The 26,542-nt window shown below is 40.0% G+C and overlaps 1 protein-coding gene across 1 annotated transcript; it reads left to right on the forward strand.

Moving 5' to 3' along the window:
* The first annotated feature begins 339 nt into the window (after window positions 1-339).
* usp12b (ubiquitin specific peptidase 12b) lies at window positions 340-24,988 on the forward strand. Its single transcript, XM_034164969.1, has 10 exons — window positions 340-497; window positions 2,607-2,687; window positions 4,257-4,340; window positions 5,061-5,190; window positions 8,122-8,363; window positions 8,482-8,558; window positions 8,660-8,743; window positions 14,796-14,993; window positions 15,118-15,196; window positions 19,495-24,988. The coding sequence occupies exons 1-10, from the start codon at window positions 450-452 to the stop codon at window positions 19,594-19,596; spliced, it is 1,125 nt and encodes a 374-aa protein (XP_034020860.1). The 5' UTR covers window positions 340-449; the 3' UTR covers window positions 19,597-24,988.
* The last annotated feature ends 1,554 nt before the right edge of the window (window positions 24,989-26,542 follow it).

Consider the following 26,542-nt stretch of genomic DNA (forward strand, 5'->3'; position numbering starts at 1 on the left):
TTTTAATTAAAATAACAAAATAAAACCACATTAACATTATATATAAGCGTGCTTTCTGATAGTATTGATTTGAGTTGACTGAAAGTGAAAAACTGGATTCAAAGTGATTTTGATCTGTGGAGTAGCTGCTTCAGGATTTTACTTTGAGAAATAATGAACTTTTAAAGTGTATAGCTATGTATATACTAGTATACAATTATTTATGGTTGTTATTATTATTATTATTATTAATTTTATTATTTTATGGTTATATCTAAACGTAAATTGTTCATTTCCGCGAAACCGGTTTAATCTCTTATTGTGAAATGTGAATCCGGTAGTGGTTGGTGGTGTTGTTTGGAGGTTGACAGTGCTATCAGCCAGGGGCAGCGGGCTCTCCCGGAACTCTGCAGCCGCAGCGGTTCTGACTATTTCAACATCGGGGTTCGGACCAACATGGCGGTGCACGGATGGAAATACTGATGACAGTCCGAAAAATCGCCTCGATTTGTACGATGGTACGAACGTCAGGTTTTCTTTCTCCCCTTTATCAATGATTTTGGTCAAGTTTCTGTCCGGAGCTTGGACGCTAAGCTAGCTTAGCATGTGTGCTAACATGATAAAAACACAAGCTTTTTCCACAAAGTTGTGTTCGTTAGCGTGTTAATTATCTACAGCTGTGCGGGTCTGTAAATGGTTCACTTTAATATGGTGTAAGGGACTAAAGAGTTTATTATCCTGGTTTGAACGTGTTTATTTGAGGACGCAGGTTGAATAAGCGGTCAAAACAAGCTAGCGTAGCTTGCTAGCCTAATGCTAACTCTGTCATACAGCAATTTAAATAAATGTCTTTTCTCCATTGTTGAGATCAAGTGAAAATTTAGGTGTGAGCTTGTGAAAAGCTGGAATTATTTAGTCTATTGATAAAACATGCTGTGTTTTGACAGTCAAATAATAGTTTAAGGAATATCTAAAGAAAAAGTTTATTTGTTCTGAGCGTCAGATAAACTCTTTTTCTGGTTTTATTCTTATTATTTTGTGTGATTTTTATTCACATTACTGGTTGATAGGACCCGAATCACTTCGCTGAAATTTATTCCTCCTCATCTGGGCTGTTTCTGCCTTCATACCCAAGAAATCGACCATCAACACTGTCTACTCTATGAGGAAAGAGAGAATATCAGCATTGCTTCGTTGCAGCATATGTTGGGTTTTTGATCTGGTTATAGCTGGGCTGCGCTTTGGAATATGCTGAGAATTTGCATTGAGAATCCTGTGCAGAGTCTGACTTTTTCTCCATTGAATTTTGGCGTTCAAAAGATTTGGTGCTTGCATGGAGTGAGTGTTGGGTAGGGACGTGCTTGCAAGTGGTTTTTTGGTGCCTTTGTCGGTGAGGAAAGGTTACCCTCGATACCCCGATTGTGGTGCTTGATAAGTTGAGTGAAGAGCCAGAGTGTCTGGATGTGTGATTTTTCTGGATCAAGACTAGAATAGAACAGAATAGTCTTTATTATCATTGTAAGGAGGGAGAGCGAAATTGGGGGTGGTCCCGCAGAGTTACTCTACACCACGAAAAACTGTTTAAATATGAAATATGTACTGTGTTTATATATATATATATATATATATATATATATATATATATATATATATATATATATATATATATATATATATAGTATTGAACAAATATCTCGGCGGTGTCATTCATGTTTTGATGAGAAATGTCTGGAAAGACTTTATGGAGTCATGTGTTTACTGGATAGAAGTGTTTGGAAATACTTTTACAGTTCTTCTGGGTCCTTGTACTTTCTGTCTTCTGTGCATATTTGTCTGTCCCAGATGGCTGAGTAGCATTGTGAAAGAAATGTGGCAATATTTTTGGTTGCTGCTCTGAAATGGCGGTTCCACATCATAATGTGTGAGAGGTTCAAGGATGGTAACCAAAGAATGCCTGGGAACATATCAGTGTTTTAACATTTTGCATGACTATCTCACAGTATGACTGCTGCTACAGCCTGCATCTAATAACCAACCAAGAGAAATGCAATAAGAAATGAAGCAATAACCAATGTGACACTGGAACTAAATAAAATAAAAATCAATGGAGGTAAATCCATGACCAGTGTATTCTGCTGTGCATCATTTAAAAAGGATATTGAACAGAATTTGTTCTTTTTTTTTTTTTTTAAAGTCATGCTACCTTTGTATAATGTGGGTTACATTTAAAAACTGGTCTGCCAGTGTTGAGGACTCATTGCAGGTTTTAAATCCAAAACCCTTGTGATGGTTAGATGCAGCGATAATGTAGAAGTGAGAGAAATCTATTTACAGAACAGTGGAACAGCTTTGTGCTGCAGCTCATCAGAGTCACTGTGAAGCGAATAATTATTCCCATGTTTGATTAATCTGTCAGTGAACGTTTTATTTACTTTGCAGCTGTTTAGTTTGTAGACAGAGGAGGATGTGAAAAATGTTGAGTTCTGTGAACTCTCATGTCACCGTGAACTTGTCTTGACAAAACATCAGATGCAGTAAACAAATGTTTATGGTGGTTAATTGACATAAGAACAAGAAATTTAAGTTTGCTTGACTCAGAAGATAATCCTAGTAATGTTTTTCTTCAGGGCGCCAATGCCTCTGCCTTGGAAAAGGAGATTGGACCGGAACAGTTTCCCGTTAATGAGCACTACTTTGGATTGGTCAATGTAAGTCACTCACTCACTCACTGCTTATTCGGGATCGAGTGGCACCTCCCACAGCATCCCCCGAAGCACCTGATCATATGCCTTCTCCAAGTCCACAAAACACATGTAGACTGGATGGGCTCCCAGGCTCCCTCCAGGATCCTTGTGAAAGTGAAGAGCTGGTCGGTTGTTCCAAGGCCAGGACGGAATCTGCATTGTTCTTCAATCCAAGGTTCGACTATTGGTTGAACCCTCTTTTCCAGCAGCCTAGAGTAGACTTTGCCAGAGAGACTGAGTAGTGTGATGCCCCTGTAGTTGGCACACACTCTCTGGTCCTCTTTTGTAAATATTGGGACCACCACCCCAGTTTGCCACTCCTTAGACACTGTTCCAGACCTCAATGTAATGTTGAAGAGACATCTCATCTAAGACAGTCCCTCCACAACCTTCAGCATTTCTGGACGGATCTCATCAACTCCCAGGGCCTTTCCACTGCAGAATTGTTTGACTACCTCAGTGACTTCCACCAGGAAAATTGATGATGATGGTCCTCCATCAGCTTCCGGCTCTGTCTCTACTGTAGAGGTTGCTCCAGTCTAATGCAGAAGTTCCTCAAAGTGTTCCTTCCAGTGCACGCTTACCTACTCAATTGAGGTCAACAGAGTCACATCCTTACTGTATATAGCGTGGATGATTCCCTGTTTTCCTCTCTTGAGGTGCCTCACAGTCCTCCAGAAGCACCTTTGTGCTGAACAAAAGTCCTTTTTCATGGTTGCTCTGAAGTCCTCCCACACCTGCTTTTCCTCTTCCACAGCAGAGGCTTCCACCCTTCTGGCCTGTCAGTACTTTGCAACTGCTTCTGCAGTCCTCAGAAATAACATATCCCAGAAAGACTCCTTCTTTATTTGGATGGGTTCTCTGAACACAACAAAAGCATCAGATAGATGTGTGTGTTGAAGTCTTTCTGCTGCATGTTTCACAACTGTTAATTGCTGAACTCAGCACTAAGACTAAAATTTCAGCAAAAAAAACTTAAGACCATAGAATGGAACCCAACCTGAACCCCCTCCAGTTTAGTGGACCCGTGAGAATGTTATAGTTGGCCCCATTTTAAAAGTTAAAGACTAGAGAGCATATTAATCTGTCTGTATCTGGATAGTGTTGTGTAATTATGAGAATCCACTGTCGAGTGACAAAAAAATATCTGCGCCTGTACAGTTTTATTTTCGTTGTTTAACTCACACCCTCATCTTCAGTAGTTGTTTAACTAAAAGCACATATTGGATGTGAAATCAAATGCCGTGTATCTCCCATATATAAATAACTCCGTGATCTTGTCTGAAAGTGCAGTTTAATTTGAGGGTGTGTCCAGACTGAGTGAATGTTTAAGAATTTCAGCATTTTTTTTTTTTTTTTTTTTTTTTTTAGTGTGCAAGTAGTAAACCTCCAGCAACAAGAAGGCGGATTAGTGTTACACACATATACAGTAAAAGTATGCACACTTATTAAAGAATGTACCGAACGGTTGCCTTGGTGACTGTAATAATTGTAATTGTTGTTGATCCTTCATTCTGTGTTTTTCATTCCTAGTTCGGCAACACCTGCTACTGTAACTCGGTGCTGCAGGCTCTGTATTTCTGTCGACCGTTCAGAGAGAAGGTGCTGGCATACAAGGTAAGTGTGGAGAGAAAACACGAGCGCTGTAAACCTGACCAGGTGTTGAGCAGCAGCCTGGCTGCTGAGACTGGAAAATGGGCCAGAAATGATCATTGCTTCTACTTTGGAAGGAAGAACTCATGAATCTGCAGTTTGGATGGAAGTGTGGCCATATTATTTAGAGTTTTAGAACATAACTGCTGTTAAACAATCTGAAAACTTCTACCGTTGAATACATATTTGTTTGCAGAAACTGTCTCTCCCTCACTGATGAGCACAGTTGCATCTAATCCATCATTATTCCAGCAGGGGTCCTGCCACGTCTGTTGGATATTACATAGGCAAAACAGAGTTTCTTTTTCGATTGATGTGGTGCATCAAAGTTCACCATGTGTGAAAGGATTTGTGCACATTATGTGGCCTTTTAATTTGGTGAGTTACAAGATGGGAGAATTGATCATTTTTGATTTCTTATCAAATTGGACTGACGGGCTCATTCATTCATCTGAGGCCTCGAAAAAGACTCGGTTTCATCCACATTTAATTGGTGTTGTCATTAATATTTTATTACCTGATGTTGAATCAAGTTCTGCTGTAGAATAATAAGTATGTCGGTGTAAGACACTCTGTCAGTATATGATGGAGATTTTGAGTTCCAGTTTGTTGCCTTGTCATTGTCTGTTGTTGAAGTTGGTGCAGCAGTGTGTTGTTTCTGGTCATGTGTGTTGCCGTCTCCAGGTGCAGCCTCGTCGAAAAGAATCCCTCCTCACCTGTCTGGCCGACCTGTTCAACAGCATCGCCACACAGAAGAAAAAAGTCGGCGTCATTCCTCCCAAGAAATTTATTTCACGACTGAGAAAAGAAAATGGTAACGACCAAATGATAACGTGTTTTTATATATATATATATATATATATATATATATATATATATATATATATATATATATATATAACTCAGTGGGAGTGAAGGAAAAGTCGTCTGTTCAACAGAAACCTTCTGTCTGAGCAAAAAGACAAAATTAGTTTGAATTGGCCAAAACCCCAACTGATGTCTCAGTCCAAATCCTGCTCCAACCTTTAGACCGCTGTAGCTCCGTTAGGAACCAAATTTTTAACAGAACACTTTGAATTTTACCTCAGAAAAGCTACATCATGTTTTATTTTTATTTTTTTTTAAAAGGTTGTAATTTCTTTTGGATGATTTGGTGTGTATGTATCAGCAATCTGTTACCATATTGGTAAAGAAATGCATATTTTCCTCATGGGGGGGCATATTTTGTCATTTTTGGTGGTAAAGGTCAAATATATTTTTTAAGTCAATTATTTGAACTACCGTTTGTTTTGATTTTATGTTGATGTTTTTAACGGCTTTACTTATCTTCTACTAGGCAAATAATAATTTTTACAGTATTTATAAAAAAAATGTGCGGTCTGAGATTCAGTGTTGTCACAGTTACTTTGAAAAGTTACTTTTAGTTACTTTATGCAGTTTTTGTTTTTTTTAGTTACTTTTATGCAGTTTTTGTTTTTTTGTTACTTTATGCAGTTACTTTAGTTTTTTTTTGTTACTTCATGCAGTTAATTAGCAGCTGCTGACAACTTGTAACTGATAAATAATGTAACTAGTAATCTAACTTGATTACTCTTAAGATTAAGTAATCAGCAAAGTAACTAATAGTTACTTATCTGAGTACTCAGTCTTAAAAGTAACCAAGTTAGATTGCTAGTCACCTTATTAGTTACATTACTTATAAAACTAATAAGTTTTTGGCAGCTGCTTATGAAGTTACTGTAAAAAGTAACTAATGAAGTAACTTTTCTAAGTAACTGTAGTAACACTCTTGGGATTGCAGTAGATCGATAACCTATAAAGTGCAATGTTTTCAATGATGGTTGAAGGACACACGTGTTTTCAGCTAAACATGACCTCTGTGATCTTCATTTTAGTGATATTGAACCATCAGTCAATAATTTGTTATAATGAGTAATATTTGGGATTTTTTTTTCTTCCTATGAGAAAGTGAAGCAGCTGCTTCTGTCAGAAAATGTGAAACTCATGACTTCCTGTGCAGCAGGGGATGTTTGCAGCACCAGCTGTTTCTTCAGAAATCTGAAATGATCTCTCATCACTTAACTCTGTAAAGCCGATGCTCTTTCACTGAGCTAATGACGAGGATTGATGGGGCAAGAAGGGATAAAATGGAGGGAGGCGGAGAGCAGAGGACAAGTGCTTAGAAAAGAGGATGCCAGGCTCACATCTGAGGAAGTAAAATCGTCCAAATCCTGGAGTAGAAAAAGAAGACTATCTTAATTGGTTCTGAGCCTCCTTCCCAACAATACTGATTTTGTTCTATTCCACTTCTCCTTCTGTCTTTGCGCCTCTGCAGCTTTTACCTGATGTCTCCAAATGATGTCTTCTGCCAGGTTTTAGGCCTGAAGCAGGGATTAGCTGTTTAGGGGCTGAGACTCTTAGGACGTCTTCTCCTCATCTCAGATCATCAGAGAAAGCTGCTGATTTGATTGTTTCCTTGAGTAAAAAGCTGCAGATTCTGTTTTTCACAGCACGTTCTGCTCTTGTCTCGTTTTTCCCTGTCGTGAGGTTTTGTTTTGCTCCTGCTAAGGAGTGACTTGGGAAGGTCATTTTGAACTAGGGGTCATCAAGTCTGCTCCTGGAGATCACCTGCTGTGCCACTGCTAATTATCAAATCAAAGCTTAACTAATCAACTGTGGTTGCAACACATTGAAAACATGACCTCCAGCAGCAGATTTGCTGAGCCCTGTCACCAACTAATGTGCAGCTGCTGAATGTTCTGCAGGTCATAACTATGAACCATTTGACCAAATAATTCTTCATCAGAAGTGCACCAGAGTGATCCTGTCAGTGCACAACCAGAAGCTTTTTGATCCATCTGGAAAAACTTTCCTCAGTAATCAAGTCCACCTGCTGCTTATTGTGAACATGAGCTTAACAGATGGGTGCTGCAGGGCGCCGTCGTTTATGCTAGCAAACTAACAATAACTTGTAGAAGAGGCATTATGTTTCTCAGAATCTTCCCTCACACCGTTCTGTAGCAGAATATCTTGTCGACGTAATGACATCACTGAAAAATACATTCTTATTAATCATCCCAACAAAGGAAGTGGGTGTATTAATTAAAAAACAAAACAAACATTTGCCCTGATTGTATTTTTTGCTTGTATAACTCATTAAAAAATTTAAAAAATCTACAACTCTGCAGTGGTAGACTATAAATATTTAGTATATTATCTTTTCATCCATCCATCCATCCATTTTTTTCCGCTTTATCCGGAGTCAGGTCGCGGGGGCAGCAGCTCAAGCAAAGCTTTTTAATTATTTATACTATTTCTGGCAGTATGTCACCAAGTGATGTGAGATTTATTTATAAGATGGGGTGTTGTCCTTCTTAGGCTTTTCTGCATGATCATCTGGGCCGATGCCAGGTCCCAGGTTCTAGATGTTTTTAAAATTTCCTTTGAGTCCCTCAAAAATGTGGACATTTTTATAAGATCTAGATCATCCTAACTTGGGTTCACGAAATTTTTCTGGACATGTTTATGATGTGAGAATTTGAACTTGTACTTTAAAATAATTGACAGGAATACAATAAGAATAAAATTTAATAAAATAGCAACATCGCCTCACTGATTGCTGGAACAATGCAGGTTGTTGGATTCATCAGGATCCGATGAAGAGAAATGTGTTTTTTCAGTGACCCGGAATTGCTGTTTCTTTTTATCCTGATGACTTTTTTATTATTCTTTTTTTCCCTGTTAGAGTTGTTTGACAACTACATGCAGCAGGATGCTCACGAATTCCTCAACTACCTCCTCAACACCATCGCAGACCTGCTGCAGGAGGAAAAGAGTCAGGAACGACAGCAGAATGGAAAACTGGTGCAGAACGGAGGAGGAGAGGGAGGAGACGGCGAAGGAGGGAAGGAGACGCAACAGACTTGGGTCCATGAAATCTTCCAGGGCACACTGACCAACGAGACACGCTGCCTCAACTGTGAAGCTGTAAGTGTCAGATTATTGTCATTAATGAGCTCGATAAGTAACTTTTTTTCTTTATTCCTGCTCTCCTACGGGAATGACAGAATCTCTTCCCCGCATGTGAAATGTGTTTGTGCTGCAGGTGAGCAGCAAAGATGAGGACTTTTTGGATCTGTCGGTGGATGTGGAGCAGAACACGTCCATCACACACTGTCTGAGGTGAACAGCACGGTTACCCAAAACATGTCGCTCCGCCCCTCTCCAGCTTTTCGTTGAATCCTGCTGAGTTTTACTCATTCTGTCTGTTTGCTACTCAACAGAGGCTTCAGCAACACTGAGACGTTATGTAGTGAATACAAGTACTACTGTGAGCAGTGCCGCAGCAAACAGGAAGCCCAGAAAAGGTGGGAAAGATGGTCCTGCTTCTGTTTGGTAGCTGGATTAAAAAAAAAACTAACAAACAAAAAATTATATTATGACTTTTTATTTTTGAGCTGTGGAGGATTAACATCATATACATGAAGTGCTAAAATTCTCAAAGACACATGGGGTATCTACTAATTATTCAGCAGAAGGGTGTGTGGTAGTTTAAGTACAGTTTACTAATACAGATGCAGTACTTGAGTAGCAGGTAGCTCAGTGGATCATGGAGTTGGGCTGCCAGTATGTAGACCTCAGTTTGATTCCTGGTCACTTGGACAAAACACTTCATCTGCATTGCTCCAGTCCACCCACCTGGAATTGGGTACCAGCCTTGGTTGGGGAAATAACCTGCTTCAGACAGGCGTTCCATCGAGGGGGAGTCGTAGACTCTGTCATCACCTTCACGAGACGGAACCCAGGAATAAGCGCCGGTACCAACGGGCCTCAGAGCCCGTATAGGACTTCTGTTTTCACGTCTGCTAACAACTACTACTACTAACATCGAGGAAAACCACTTTTTGTCTTAATACTGGTCACTGGTGGTTGGCTCTCACTGCGGTATTGTATCACTTCCTGTTCCGGAGCACAGCGGTGTTTTGCTGTATCTGTTAGCTGTTTAATCTGCGCAGTTAGATTGATCTAGTTAACTAGATAACGATTTGTTTCACAGTGTAATCTTCACGTGCCTTAACTAAAGCACTCCCTCTGCTGAATCACCTCTAAATTATTTACACATTATTCACTTTGTGTGTTTTTAGGAATCCGCTAGCTTAGCGCAGCTACTAGCTCTTAGCCGGTTTAGCATGGCGGCTTCTCCTGTCTCTCCCGCACTTTTCTGCTCTGGGTGTGAAATGTTTTAGTTATTCCTCGGCCTCCTTTAGCAGTAATGGTACTTGTAATAAGTGTAGCTTATTCGTAGCTTTGGAGGCCAGGCTGGGCGAATTGGAGACTCGGCTCCGCACCTTGGAAAATCCTACAGCTAGCCAGGCCCCTGTAGTCGGTGCAGACCAAGGTAGCTTAGCCACCGTTAGTTCCCCTCCAGCAGATCCCGAGCAGCCGGGAAAACAGGTCGACTGGGTGACTGTGAGGAGGAAGCGTAGTCCTAAACAGAAGCCCCGTGTACACTGCCAACCCGTTCACATCTCTAACCGTTTTTCCCCACTTGGCGACACACCCGCCGAGGAACAAACTCTGGTTATTGGCGACTCTGTTTTGAGAAATATGAAGTTAGCGACACCAGCAACCATAGTCAGTTGTCTTCCGGGGGCCAGAGCAGGCGACATTGAAGGAAATTTGAAACTGCTGGATAAGGCTAAGCGTAAATTTGGTAAGATTGTAATTCACGTCGGCGGTTGGACTATTGCAACAGCCTGTTCACTTGCCTGGGTAAGAAGGAGATAAATCGGTTGCAGTATGTCCAGAACTCTGCTGCGAGGCTTCTGACCTGCACCAACAGGAGAGCCCACATCACGCCTATCTTGGAATCCCTCCACTGGCTCCCTGTTGCCTCCAGAATTAATTTTAAAATCTTGGTTTTGACTTTCAGAGCACTACATGGTCAGGCTCCTGATTACATTGCTGACTTGATTCAGCCTTACACCTCAGCCCGCAGCCTCAGATCTTTAGGTCAGAACCTGTTGATGGTTCCTTGAACCTCCTTTAAAACTCAAGGAGACCGATCTTTTAAAGCCGTAGCGCCTCGTCTCTGGAACGAACTCCCTCCGTCCCTGCGATCCCTGGACTCTGTTGAGATGTTCAAAAAGCAACTAAAGACTCTACTTTTTAAACAGGCTTTTCATGGCCAATAATCTTTTAGTACTGAGTGTTTTACTGTATATTTTTATTGTTTTACCTTGTAAAGTGATTTGTGACCCCTGTCTGTGAAAAGCGCTATATAAATAAAGTTTACTTACTTACTTACTTACTTAATGACACCCGGTTACGCCAATCGGAGGTCACTAAAATTAACATTGAATCGGTGTGTAACTTTGCAAAAACAATGTCGGACTCTGTAGTTTTCTCTGGGCCCCTCCCTAATTGGACCGGGAGTGACATGTTTAGCCGCATGTTCTCCCTGAATTGCTGGCTGTCTGAGTGGTGTCCAAAAATGAGGTGGGCTTCATAGATAATTGGCAAAGCTTCTGGGGAAAACCTGGTCTTGTTAGGAGAGACGGCATCCATCCCACTTTGGATGGAGCAGCTCTCATTTCTAGAAATCTGGCCAATTTTCTTAAATCCTCCAAACTGTGACTATCCAGGGTTGGGACCAGGAAGCAGAGTTGTAGTCTTATACACCTCTCTGCAGCTTCTCTCCCCCTGCCGTCCCCTCATTACCCCATCCCCATAGAGACGGTGCCTGCTCCCAGACCACCAATAACCAGCAAAAATCTATTTAAGCATAAAAATTCAAAAAGAAAAAAATAATATAGCACCTTCAACTGCACCACAGACTAAAACGGTTAAATGTGGTTTATTAAACATTAGATCTCTCTCTTCTAAGTCCCTGTTAGTAAATGATATAATAATTGATCAACATATTGATTTTTTCTGCCTTACAGAAACCTGGTTACAGCAGGATGAATATGTTAGTTTAAATGAGTCAACACTCCCGCATCACACTCCCGCATCACACTAACTGTCAGAATGCTTGTAGCACGGGCCGAGGCAGAGGATTAGCAGCAATCTTCCACTCCAGCTTATTAATTAATCAAAAACCCAGACAGAGCTTTAATTCATTTGAAAGCTTGACTCTTAGTCTTGTCCATCCAAATTGGAAGTCCCAAAAACCAGTTTTATTTGTTGTTATCTATCGTCCACCTGGTCGTTACTGTGAGTTTCTCTGTGAATTTTTGGACCTTTTGTCTGACTTAGTGCTTAGCTCAGATAAGATAATTATAGTGGGCGATTTTAACATCCACACAGATGCTGAGAATGACAGCCTCAACACTGCATTTAATCTATTATTAGACTCAATTGGCTTTGCTCAAAATGTAAATGAGTCCACCCACCACTTTAATCATATCTTAGATCTTGTTCTGACTTATGGTATGGAAATTGAAGACTTAACAGTATTCCCTGAAAACCCCCTTCTGTCTGATCATTTCTTAATAACATTTACATTTACTCTGATGGACTACCCAGCAGTGGGGAATAAGTTTCATTACAGTAGAAGTCTTTCAGAAAGCGCTGTAACTAGGTTTAAGGATGTGATTCCTTCTTTATGTTCTCCAATGCCATATACCAACACAGGGCAGAGTAGCTACCTAAACTCTGTGAGTGAGATAGATTATCTCGTCAATAGTTTTATATCCTCATTGAGGACAACTTTGGATGCTGTAGCTCCTCTGAAAAAGAGAGCTTTAAATCAGAAGTGCCTGACTCCGTGGTATAACTCACAAACTTGCAGCTTAAAGCAGATAACCCGTAAGCTGGAGAGGAAATGGCGTCTCACTAATTTAGAAGATCTTCACTTAGCTTGGAAAAAGTCTGTTGCGCTATAAAAAAGCCCTCCGTAAAGCTAGGACATCTTACTACTCATCACTAATTGAAGAAAATAAGAACAACCCCGAGTTTCTTTTCAGCACTGTAGCCAGGCTGACAAAGAGTCAGAGCTCTATTGAGCCGAGTATTCCTTTAACTTTAACTAGTAATGATTTCATGACTTTCTTTGCTAATAAAATTTTAACTATTAGAGAAAAAATTACTCATAACCATCCCAAAGACATATCGTTCTCTTTGGCTGCTTTCAGTGATGCCGGTATTTGGTTAGACTCTTTCTCTCCGATTGTTCTGTCTGAGTTATTTTCATTAGTTACTTCCTCCAACCCATCAACATGTCTATTAGACCCCATTCCTACCAGGCTGCTCAAGGAAGCCCTACCATTAATTAATGCTTCGATCTTAAATATGATCAATCTATCTTTATTAGTTGGCTATGTACCACAGGCTTTTAAGGTGGCAGTAATTAAACCATTACTTAAAAAACCATCACTTGACCCAGCTATCTTAGCTAATTATAGGCCAATCTCCAACCTTCCTTTTCTCTCAAAAATTCTTGAAAGGGTAGTTGTAAAACAGCTAACTGATCATCTGCAGAGGAATGGTCTATTTGAAGAGTTTCAGTCAGGGTTTAGAATTCATCATAGTACAGAAACAGCATTAGTGAAGGTTACAAATGATCTTCTTATGGCCTCAGACAGTGGACTCATCTCTGTGCTTGTTCTGTTAGACCTCAGTGCAGCTTTTGATACTGCTGACCATAAAATTTTATTACAGAGATTAGAGCATGCCATAGGTATTAAAGGAACTGCGCTGCGGTGGTTTGAATCATATTTATCTAATAGATTACAGTTTGTTCATGTAAATGGGGAATCTTCTTCACAGACTAAGTTTAATTATGGAGTTCCACAAGGTTCTGTGCTAGGACCAATTTTATTCACTTTATACATGCTTCCCTTAGGCAGTATTATTAGACAGCATTGCTTAAATTTTCATTGTTAAGCAGATGATACCCAGCTTTATCTATCCATGAAGCCAGAGGACACACACCAATTAGCTAAACTGCAGGATTGTCTTAAGACATGGATGACCTCTAATTTCCTGCTTTTAACTCAGGTAAAACTGAAGTTATTGTACTTGGCCCCACAAATCTTAGAAACATGGTGTATAACCAGATCCTTACTCTGGATGGCATTACCCTGACCTCTAGTAATACTGTGAGAAATCTTGGAGTAATTTTTGATCAGGATATGTCATTCAATGCGCATATTAAACAAATATGTAGGACTGCTTTTTTGCATTTGCGCAATATCTCTACAATTAGAAAGGTCTTGTCTCAGAGTGATGCTGAAAAACAAATTCATGCATTTATTTCCTCTAGGCTGGACTATTGTAATTCATTATTATCAGGTTGTCCTAAAAGTTCCCTGAAAAGCCTTCAGTTAATTCAAAATGCTGCAGCTAGAGTACTGACAGGGACTAGAAGGAGAGAGCATATCTCACCCATATTGGCCTCTCTTCATTGGCTTCCTGTTAATTCTAGAATAGAATTTAAAATTCTTCTTCTTACTTATAAGGTTTTGAATAATCAGGTCCCATCTTATCTTAGGGACCTCATAGTACCATATCACCCCAATAGAGCGCTTCGCTCTCAGACTGCAGGTTTACTTGTAGTTCCTAGGGTTTGTAAGAGTAGAATGGGAGGCAGAGCCTTCAGCTTTCAGGCTCCTCTCCTCTGGAACCAGCTCCCAATTCAGATCAGGGAGACAGACACCCTCTCTACTTTTAAGATTAAGCTTAAAACTTTCCTTTTTGCTAAAGCTTATAGTTAGGGCTGGATCAGGTGACCCTGAACCATCCCTTAGTTATGCTGCTATAGACGTAGACTGCTGGGGGGTTCCCATGATGCACCGAGTGTTTCTTTCTCTTTTTGCTCTGTATGCACCACTCTGCATTTAATCATTAGTGATTGATCTCTGCTCCCCTCCACAGCATGTCTTTTTCCTGGTTCTCTCCCTCAGCCCCAACCAGTCCCAGCAGAAGACTGCCCCTCCCTGAGCCTGGTTCTGCTGGAGGTTTCTTCCTGTTAAAAGGGAGTTTTCCCTTCCCACTGTCGCCAAGTGCTTGCTCACAGGGGGTCGTTTTGACCGTTGGGGTTTTTCTGTAATTATTGCCTTACAATATAAAGCGCCTTGGGGCAACTGTTTGTTGTGATTTGGCGCTGTATAAATAAAATTGATTTGATTTAATATTGACCTGAATGTGCTGGTCACTATTTGTCACATTATGACTTACAGCTGGTTTGTAATAGTTTGCGTTCTTGTTTTACACACCTGGCCGTCAAAAACCCAAATATATTTGACTGAGCTGAGGTTGAACAAAGTCGCTATCAGATTACTTTAAAATCTTTTTAAGTTGGTCTTAAATCAGATCACCAGACTTTAGTTTTGACTTTCAAAGACCAAATTTTAATGTACATAAATTGATTATTAAAGTCGTAATCTCCCCTCTCGTCTCTCTTTCTGACGTCGTCAGGATGAGGGTAAAGAAGCTCCCGATGATCCTCGCCCTTCACCTGAAGCGCTTTAAATACATGGACCAGCTGCACCGCTACACCAAACTGTCCTATCGAGTCGTCTTCCCCCTGGAGCTCCGCCTCTTCAACACGTCTGGGGATGCCACCAACCCTGACCGCATGTACGACCTGGTGGCCGTCGTCGTGCACTGTGGCAGGTAGGTCTTAATAAATTGAGTATCTGCAGATTTTAGAGTTGCCTCAGAGAATCGATGACGTTATTCTCAGTGCTGATTGACATCGATGGACAGTTTTCTAACATCCCTCCTGTCTACGTTGCAGCGGTCCAAACCGCGGACACTACATCACCATCGTCAAGAGTCACGGCTTCTGGTTGCTGTTTGATGACGACATTGTCGAGGTGAGAATTTTTAATGTTGGGTTTGGTTTTCAAACCGGAGCCTGAAGGTTGCTCGTGTACAGAAAGAGTTCAGATTACTGTTTTTGGACGAGGCCGTGGGGAAAACTTTAAAATCCCTCTCCGCTCTCCACACGAGGCCCCAAACAGGAATTTGAAATGCCAGCATTTCAAATTCCGATAAGAGTGTGTGTGTGTGTGTGTGTGTGTGTGTGTGTGTGTGTGTGCGCGCCTCGCCCAGATACCTGTTTTTCCTTTAAATCAGGAGGAGTTAAATGTTTTTCTGATGTTAAGATAACGCAGAGACATGCAGAAAGAATCGAGGCAAAGGTGGACTGACAGAGGAGGACGCGGGAGTCTGCAGGAGTGATTTAGACAGAAATGTGTTGAAAGGGTCCACTTAGGAGAGATGGAAGGATACAAGACAGACTGGGGGGGAAAAAAAGACGCTGAAGGTCAGCTGGTGTCATCGTTTTCCTCTCCAAACATTCAGATTTAGTAATATATAAAACATTAGTCATCCCACTTCTCATTCAAACAGTTTTATATATATATATATATATATATATATATATATATATATATATATATATATATATATATATATATATATATATATATATATATATATATATATATATATATATAAGGGGTGTCAGAAAAAATCGATTCACGTCCGAATCGCGATTCTTATTTATCCAAAATGTCCAAGAATTCACTGCATGTACTGTTTGTCAGGCAACGGCTTCCGTACTACAGTGTCCCCGCGAGGGGGGTGTGGTTGTCCGGCGTGCTTGAAACACTCGTGAGTTGCAGAGTTCAGTGGCTAATTCAGCCAGCACCATCTTTGCTGAAGGCAAATGTTTGGATTTTATTATTTGCTGCGTAAGAAGGAGCTTGACATGACTTATGTAGTGTGCAAAATCTGCAAAATGAAAGTCAAGTACTTGGAAATACTTCAAATCCGTAAGCCCACATGCTACGCCATCACCCAGAGCTAAATGAGGGGAGCAGCGGTATCTGCTGACTACTGACCAGCGCTTCGCTAAACTTCCAGCCAACTCCGAACGAGCAAAGCACATAAGTAAATTTACATCTAGAATCACTTGGTTAACCTTGTAAAGCTGCATTTTCTTAAACATAAACATTTTTTTAAGTAATATAACTATTTCTCAGAGCTCTTTGAATTGAAAATCGATTCTGAATCGAATCGCCACCCCAAGAATTGGAATAGAATTGAATGGTGAGTTTTTGTATGATTCACATCCCTAAAATATATATATATATATATATATATATATATATATATATATATACGAGGTCTGTGATAAAATTATCCGACCTTATTATTTTTTTCAAAAACCATATGGATTTGAATCACGTGTGATTACATGCTTGAACCCTTGTGGGCATGCGAGAGTTTTTTTCACGCCTGTCGGTTACGTCATTCGCCTGTGGGCAGTCTTTGAGTGAGGAGTGGCCCACCCTCTCGTCGATTGTCTTTTCATTGTTTAGGAATGGCTCAGAGACTGCTGCTTTGTTTGATAAAAATTTTTTCAAAAACTGTAAGGCACAACTGAGTAGACACCATTCGATAAATTCAGCTGGTTTTCTGTAAAAATTTTAACGGCTGATGAGAGATTTTGGTCTTGTAGTGTCGCTTTAAGGACGGCCCACGGCGCCTGACGGCGATCTGCGCTCCGAGGCAGCAGCGTCTCGCCGTTTCAAGTTGAAAACTTCCACATTTCAGGCTCTGTTGACCCAGTAAGTTGTCAGAGAACAGAGAACTTTCAGAAGAAGTCGGCATGAGGAGTTTATTCGGACATTCCATTGTTAATGGACATTTTGTAATGAAAGAACGTGCGGGCAGAGTTGCATGTCGGGCTGGACCCGACCGCGGGTGGTCGCGACAGGAAAAACACCTCCGTTGGAAACCTTAACGTGCAAGTTGGAACATGCCCAAGCTGTTAAACAATTTCTCAGTTACTCACTTGTTGAAAGCCATCAAAAGCCGCCTGAATTTTACAAATGGTTTTCAACACGGAGGTGTTTTTTCTGTCGCGGCGCACACAGATTCGCCGAGTCATCACGGAAACGACTTGGCGAATTTGCATGCACGTCTTTCATTACAAAATGTCCTTAAACAGTGGAATGTCCATATAAAGTCCTCATGCCGGCCTCTTCTGAATCTTCTCTGTTCTCACACGACGTCCTGGGTGAATTAAGCCTTAAATTACGAGGGCTGTCCATAAAGTATAGGTCCTTTTTATTTTTTCAAAAACTATATGGATTTCATTCATATGTTTTTACGTCAGACATGCTTGAACCCTCGTGCGCATGCGTGAGTTTTTCCACGCCTGTCGGTGACGTCATTTGTTCATGGTAATGAGTCATTCATGTCATAAGGAGAGTCGTCAAGGAAGCCGGCAGGAGAGGTGTCCGTCCCATCATTAGGAGGAATAGCTGCCCTGTCATTAGGAGGGTGCTAACTAGAGCACAATAGGTGCTAATTAGAGCTATTGTTTAGTCACCAGCCTATAACAGTCTGCCTCTCGGTAGGAGGGGTTTGGTTAGGTTTAAAACTCCAGCTTTTGTGGCTTCTGTTATTCTTCTCTACAAGAGTCAAGACAGAAGTCAGACTACCAGAGCAAGAATTTTAGCTGAGGAAGCTTCTGTGATTTGAAGCGAAACGTCCTCGCGTTAAGCAACCCAGTCCAGTCGAAGATTCAAGCTTCTCTACTATGCTTGTGTTCGCTCTATTTATTTACGATGAGGCTTTTTAATCTGCCAAAATATTTTCTGAAAGCATCAGAAGCTGATTAATTGAAAATGGTTATTGACAGGTTAAAAGGCTTTAAAATTTTATTTTATTTATTGCTTAACATTAGCGTGTGACAGTGTCCAGGTTTTCTTCAAATGTGTGTCACAGGAAGTGCGTAGATGTTAGTTGTCCAAAAAAATTCTGTGTTTTATTTTGATACTTCCTGTGAACCAGGTTTGGGGAGAAAAAAAAAAATTCTGCTTCTAGTGATGAACTGTTAGTTGCGACACTGAAGGCGACATCGTGTTTTCTTCTTTTAAAGACGAGCGCGCGGTCAGCGGAGTGAAGACTGGTGGATTTCATCACTGGGTGTTTGAGTGTGACAATGAGCCAAAAAAATAAATAAATTCTACTGCATCATTTCACTGCCGTCTGCTGGCTGCCGTTTAGTGACGGCTGGATTTTAGCGCCGTCACACGTGGTGTTTTTGGCTTTTCTGTAAACGTTTTCCGGATGAAGATGAATTTAAATGTAAATGGGCTGGCAGTGAGCGATGTGTGCGTAAAAGCGTGTGTGCACTTGTGGAGGTCTGATGTGGAAAACGTCCCACCATCAGTGTCGTTATTCCACTATGGCGGGCGCTGGGGGAGGCCCGGTCCAACATCTGGTCTCTGACAGAAACCGCTCCAAATCTGGAAGATTCCGCTGAGTTTGCAGAGCAGAAACAGTCACGCTTCGTGCACGCTGCTGTCTTATGAGCTCTACTTCTCCTTTCACACACTTCTGATTGTTTATCTTTTGTATGTAGCAGTTTTGTAGCAGAATATTGTCAGAATACTTGATTTTAAATGCAGATTAGTAACGAGGATTAAAGGTGGATTTGGTGTCATATGTTCATATTAGTTTGTGTTTATTTTTCCTGTTGTGGGGCGAGTGGAGAATTATTTTTGATTGTTTTGTTAGGCTGTGTGAATAAAAAATGAAAATATATAGTTTAACCATATAATGGTGAAATAAAGAATTATGTTGTGTAATTTATATTGTTTAATGAAAACAGCAGAGTAATTGAACGAATCCTACTACAGCTCGGCCTCACTTGTGATTTTTTTTTTTTTTTTTTTTTTTAAATACTTGTGCAAACGGTTTCACCTCTGTGAAAAAGCTCACTATCATGACTAAATATCTTATGTATGATATCTCACACAGTTACAATGTCATAAATCAAACAGGAAGTGGAAAGAAGCTGAATTTCTTTTATTTATTTTCCCAAAAAAAAAAAAAAGAATTCCCAAGTAAGTAGCTTTGAAGTAGTGCTATTTTAGAGTTATATTTGAGTATTTTCTCTGATGGAAGTGTTTGCTACACATCATTAGTTCAGATACAATCAGAAATTTGATATTTCTGACTGTTAACTTGTAATTTCTAAAAATGTAATTTTTGGTAAACATTTCTTGTCCCTTTGTTGGGTTGTGTGGCTCGGAGGGTTGAAACGACGACTTTCAGTAATCTAACATATCTTGCCGTCTTGTTCTTCTTCTAGAAAATCGACGCTCAGGCGATTGAAGAGTTCTACGGGTTGACGTCGGACATTTCCAAGAACTCTGAGTCAGGTTACATCTTGTTCTACCAGTCCAGAGACTGAACTCAGTCGGCGGAAGAGCCCCAACAGACTGTCACTCAACAGAGGAGGAGGGGCTTATGCCTGCCACATGCTCCACCAAGTATGCTCGCATAAGTATCCAGGCTTTATTTCCTGTAGGATGAGCTTTGCACTGGAGCGCTGTTCGGTTGGTTCCATTGGGACGTGAGAGCAGATTATATGCCAGATTCCTGGATTATGACAGTTCAAACCCTCTGAATCCACACTGCACCTTAAAACAAGGCTCAGTCCGTAATACGCGGTGCGCTGTGGCATCAACTGGGACCACTGAGTGCGGCCAATCCAATCCACCGACATCGCCGTGTGCACTGGGCTCCATGTTTGGAGGTGAAACCAGGCTGGGATTGTTGTGGCCAAGCGGAGTAACGAGTCATCTCTTTGGGACGAGATACAAAAGCGCCGTTCTTGTTAGTGTGCTTATCATACCGTGCTAAATTAGCTTTTAAACTGAGTCATGGGCTACATGCTAACGCAGATGTACCATGCCAAAAAATCCCCCCCAAAAAAGAAAAGTCAAACACCTTCTCATATTTGACAGCGCTGTTGGATGTTGCGCACTAATACTATTGTTAGTGACCTCACGGGGGCGTGTCATAATGGTGTTTCAGATGCTAGTTTGCAGTGTTTGCTTCATACTGGTGGTTGGAGTGTTACAGGCAGGAGGAAAATCCAAACTTAGCCACCAGAGGTGCATAAAACTCATTACTTTTGTTTTTAAAAACATTTTTATTTAAGGTATTGATTTTGAGTACCAAGTTGGATCAGTTTCTGAAAATCTAATTTTTAATGATAACAGTTTGCAGTGCAAACCTCTGTAAGTTAACAACTGTTGATTTGTAATGATTATGTTGTTTTGAGCATTCTCCCGTTTTGACCTTATTTTGCCGGATGTGTTTTAGGATCGTAAACCTGTAGTTCCTAACTAAGCTGAAGGTGGCACCAAACTTCATTTAAGTTGGCGCTATTCCAACAGAAGAGTCAGTATTTCTTTTGAGTCAGTCGTCGTTTTTTCTGTCCTGATCTGAAGCTGGGGTGGGGTGGACTTGCGGTCCCGGGACAGGTGTGTGTTTGTTTGTATTCCAGCGGAGGAGCACGTCTGTGTTCTTGCTGTGGTCCATTTCTGTGCCATCTTCCAGAAGAATAAAAAAATCCCTTTCAGGCGTGGAAGGAATCCAATGCACTCGTTTTCACTCCTCCACGATTTGAAGTCATTATTTTTTTGTTTAGCTGACTTTTGTTGATTTTATTTTGTTTTCTAACTACAGTCAGTCGCGCTGCCGTTTTCCTGTTGCACAGAATCAGTTGTCACACTACATGCAGACTGAGCATTTCTGTCCATCTCTGTTTTGCAAAACTTACCATCTTGAAACAGGTGCAGCAGGTTCGTATATATTTGGGGGTTATTGGCGTTGCCGTGGTTACGCCTGAGTCCACGTGATGTCCACTGTTTACTCCTCTGTGGTCTTCTTCTGGAAGATGATTTTTTTATTTCCATCTGTTCTTGATCTGGCCAGTTATAAAACAGATTTTTATTATCTTTTTGACCAGAGAATATTTTCCGCCAGGCTTTTTAGGGGCCCTGAACTCATCGTCAGACTGTTTATTTTTGAGAATCTATCAGTCTGTTTCTTCATTGGCTGCAAGTCTGCAGACGAGCCGCCAGTTAGCTTCTTTTGGTCCCTTAGAAACCAGCGGCTGCACAGAGACGTGCAGTAACTCCTGCACCGTTGATCTGGATTTAATTACCCTAAAATTGGAACACCTTAAGCTCATTTAAAATTTGCTTTCAATTGTGACAGTGCTAACTTTGTTAGCGGTCAGTGTGCGTGCCCGCAAACTGTTTATTAGCCTCAAATTACTCCAATTTCAGCTGACTTGTTTGTGCTGCTAATGTGGAACACGACCACAGAGAGTGTATATTTAAATCAGTCTGTCTGACCCCGCCTCTCCTCTCCTAAAGGGCAAAAATAAAATAAAAAATTCACTATTTTGTACGGGATCGATCAAAATTCATTGCTAACCATTAGATTAGTTTATTAGTGGATTTGTAAAATTAACATTTTTTTTTTCAGTTGTGTGTGATTTGACACATTTCAGTTTATACAGTTAATTCACATCAGAAGAATGAGAACTTTTAAAAATAACTTTTTTGCAGGACGTAAAATTTGAATGCATTATACAGCTAGCAAATGTGAGCACTGCTGTAGCGGCCTCCTTTTCTACTCTACTTCCTTTCACTAGCTCAAATTGGTGAGCACATTTTCCAGTCGCGATGGTTTGCGTCAGAATGAACCGATTTTTGGTCTGAAATTGCGAACATGACTGGAGCCTGTAGCAAGGTTGCGAAACATTGTAGTTTTAAAATTAACATTAGTTATTATTTCTGTTTTTTTTTAATGAAGTTAACAGGCTTCTCATCAGGATTTTTTTTTTTTTTTTTAGTAGCGTAATGGGATGGAAAAATCACCTCAAAAAGCTGAGGGTTCGGGGGCCACTTAGGCAGCGCCCCGGTGGGGGGATCGGGGGGGGTTAGCATTATGCGCTTAGAAAAGACCTTTTTTGTCCATCTAAATAAATATACCAAATATTTCTGGAATTAACTTAGACGTTATATTTTTACCTTTTACATACCATGTTTCCAGAATATTGGACAATCAGACGCTTTAGCTCACAATAACTCGCAAATCATGAGGTCACAACAACATTTATTGAAAGTAAAGCAGTTGCATATACATTTCTATCATAGATTTTATTAAAGAATGCTCAGGCAGTAACGTCAATTCTTCGACCAAAACCTCTCTCCCCCCACCCAAAGCACAACCAGAGGGAGCTCATTGATATGTGATGTGAGTTTGGTTGCACTACAAGCAATAATTCAAATTTATTACAATAAAAAAAAAATTCCTGAAATTATATAAAAGTTTATTTTCCCATTGTGAATTTGGTGGCACTACAACCATAGATGAGACATTGAGTTTTTATCAAAGCATTTTCTTTCGCCGTGGTAATTTGTTGACAGTCCCTAAGCTCCGGTCTCAAAACCAGCTGCATGTCAAAATCAATGTAATTCATAAAGAACAGAGGACATCTCATTTTGGGGGAAAATTAGCGGTTTTGGTCAGTTGTAGTTTGTTATCTGTATAACAACGTTTGGAAAGAGGTGTCTTGGTTTTAAAACGGCGGTTAGCTTTGAAGTTATTGATTCCGGAATCGATCTTTCCAGCTTCACTCTGCAGAGAGATGCAGCATTAGGAGGAGCGATGTTTAATCAGTCCCAAAACAACACACGGAGAATATTATTATTATTATTATTATTGTTTTGTTTTTTTTCCTTTACATGAGGGGCTGTAACGCCAATTTACAAAGCGAGAAATATTAATGGTCAAGTCCATGTCAGAGAACTGCGTCGTTGGCTGCACCATGCACGTGAGGAACGAATAAAAACAGTCTGGTGTGAAACGGTTTATGATTCTCACTTCTTGCTCTCAACAATAGAAAAGCGTCCCAGTTAGCAACTTTAATCAGCAGAAAGGTGAGTCATGATTGATATCTTTAAATGGCTTTGACGGAGGTTGATGAAGAAATTGTGGATCCGCTGCTTATGAGTGGATCCACAATCAACGTTGAGAAATGACGTTTCCCGCTACATACCCTCGAAAACAACGTAACAGCCCAATTGCAGCGTAATTATTTCAGGCAGCAGCGTAATGGCCCGTTACACTGTTACCACGCTAGAGAGAACTATGGTTAAGTGAGCAAACTGCAGTAACTTTGTGATTCAGTTTCAGGGTCCACTTCTTTGTCGAATCAAGCAACAAAATTTCTAAATTTGTTGACACATTATTGTGTAACTCGACTTATTAAAAGTTTCACCAGCAGAATCTGCAGACTCCTAAAATGCTGCCTTTATTATACCACCATAAATTTTAGAATAATCAAAGTATTAATGAAGGAAAACAAGCGCACATTGTTTGGGAGGTAAAATGCAACAGAATCTGCTAAGAACCAGTTTTGATTCTGTTTTAAATTTTTTATCTGGAAACAATTTGGTCTTGAAGCTGTAAAAAAAAAAAAAAAAAGTCTGATAAATGTTTTTAAAATGCATGTTGACAGAAGGTTATTTTTTTATTTAAATACTATGAATGTTATTTTGAATGTTTTTTTTTTGTTTTTGGTTCACGTGTTTGGTATATTTTACTTGTCTGTGTTCTTGTGTTGTCGTTGGAGGATTTATTTAGATTTATTTTGGGAGTATGTAATAATATGTACATAAATACAGGTATTATTATTGGAATATAAATCACTGCGTGCTTTAAGTAATCAGCAGATCAAAAATGCTTTTGAAGTACTTTTTGTCCTGGTAGTGAATCAATACAGCCGGTAATTTAAATAACAAGCCCCGCCCCTTCCGGCATATATTAGACCAAATGACCAAGAGAAGGTTAAACGTGATTGGCTATCGTGTAACACGAGCTGCTACACAAACGATTTGTGTAAAAAGTTTATATTAATACATGAAAAGTAAAAAAATAAAATTACCATTTAAAAAACATTTAACCTTTTTTGTTTTATTTTTAATATTTTTGGTTGTACTTATTGAGAAAAATTACTTAAAGAATTTAACCGCATTTCATCAAATGTAGATCAAAAAGCTGTCAAATATTAATACTGTACCACAAAGTCAGAGTCGAGTCCCTGTTTCCCAAGTCTGGGTCACGTCCTTATGACGGTACTAAAAGTAATATTGCTGTCAGTTTTTACCAAGTTATTTCTAACAAAGAAAAATTTAAAAAATGAGTCCTTGTCTCCAAATTTTGAGTCCACGCTGTCGGTGTGAGTTTTTTCATAGCAGTTCCTCCTGTAACTGCAGCTAAAATACTACAGATGTTCAGCACAAAGTATTAAATAAAAATGTTTTGGTGTAATTTTCTTCCCCCCCAGTTTTAGAAAATATTTCTACTGGCCTTATTATTGTTATTTTGATGTCTCAGAAAGTAGAAGTGAATGAATGTGTCGCTAACTCTTCGTCACTGACAGTAGCTTCATCCACACTAACGACAAAGCTTCAGGCGACACCCAACAGCTGTGTTTTTGTCGTCCGTGTGCAAAATGTAAGAAAACTGAAAAAAAAATTCTTCAGCTGAGACTGAAATGTTTCTGACTGCACTGTTCAGACCTTCTTTCTTTCACCAGAGTTGTGACTGACGTTTGTTTGTCCTTGTGTGTGAAGCTGGTGGTTGTAAACAAACTGGCGTCAATGATGTTTGTATTTGTGCGTCTGCTGCCGTCTGGATGTTGACAGGATCCCAGTGTGACACCCAGCAGGTTTTCATCGTGTCTCAACAGTGTGAAATAAAACATAAGTGCTTTTCAAGATGGAATGTTTTCTGATTTTCTGTAGTTTTCCCATAATGCTTCCAGGCAGCAGGGAGACTAGAGCAGCCAGAGCACAGTGTGCGATGATTTGATCTGTTTAGATTTTTTTGTTAGCTTGCGAAATTTAGAAACATTGGCATAAAATTTTAAATGCTTGTTTTATACTGTTGTTTTGACGCACATCAGTCGAGCAGAATTATTCTGAAACTAATGAAATGATACCTTCAGATTTTGGGCTCTGGATCCAGATTGTAAGTATCCTTGACTCCCTAAAATATGTTTAATTTCACAAAATACCAGTATAATTTTATCTTTGGTAAACCTTTACAGGCACTGCCGATGGTTTCCAGAAGGATCTCAAGTTTGATCATGAAAGGTAAGTGACACAAAAAATAACTAATTTAACAAGTGTTAACATTTATACATTTAGCAGACTTGAGCTACTTTTAAAAAATGGGTGACGTTTGACACCACAACTGCCCCACATATGACCTGTTTCACCTTGATTGATTTCCCCAAGGAGTTCTCACCGCCTGGCTGCGTTTGGTGTCTGGTCCTCCCAACGAGGCACACCACTCGGCACAGGTCAGGAAAAGTTTTTTGTTTTTCTTTTTCTTTCCTCCTTTGCGTTTTTCTTCTTCCCAGAAATCTGTCAAATTCCTAGTCATCTCAGTCCAACCTGCACTCTGCTCGGTACATCCCAGCACAGTTCATCACAACAAAATTTTGGGCTTCAAAACCAGTTAAGAGTTTAACCAACCTTTTCTGCTGGGGCAACGCAGAGCAGCACGCCAAGAGTAAATTAACCTAAAAGCAAAAATCCTAGCTCTTAAAAATGGACTGCTTCTGCCAGTTGAAAATAAAACGAAACAAATTGGCATCCTTTTATTTTATACCTCATTATTAGGTGATTTATTTATAATTATAAGATGGTTGTAAACACGTCTGTTTTTAGGCGATAACCAGGTGAAACGAGGTTCCCGTTAAGATTTTCCAGTTGCGCTGCTGGAATCCATCTGTCTGTAGAGGACCACAGTGTGCTCTGATTGTAAACTTTGAATCGTGTGCATGGAGCAGCCAGGTAGTTTCACTGAAAACTATTGAACGTGAGCTCATCTTCACCCGGTGGTGTTTATTTTTCTTCTGACTCACTTTTATGACTGTTCGACACTCTGCCAAAAGTATGATGGCACATGCATGGCTAAAATCTGGTCTTCAACCAACAGATTAAAGGAGGAGCTGCAACACAGGACAGATTTTTTTTTTTTTTTTTTTTGCTGCATTTAAACCGTAACACAACTGTTTAAAAAAAAAAAAAATAAAAAATAAAATAATAAAAATAGGCAAAAACATCACATTGTCTACATGGAATCCAGAGAAGAGTTTATATTCACTCAGACAAAAGATTCTGTACATCTGATGAATTCCAAAGTAAGAAAACCGACACGGGAGTAATGGATTTATATACATTTCTGAATATGAAGCTCTCAGAGAAACATTTGTTTAATTGGCACGACTCTTGAACCTAATTCAGTTGTTCAAACTCTGTTTA

Source organism: Thalassophryne amazonica, chromosome 23, assembly GCF_902500255.1.
Source record: "Thalassophryne amazonica chromosome 23, fThaAma1.1, whole genome shotgun sequence".
NCBI classification, from domain to species: Eukaryota; Metazoa; Chordata; class Actinopteri; order Batrachoidiformes; family Batrachoididae; genus Thalassophryne; species Thalassophryne amazonica.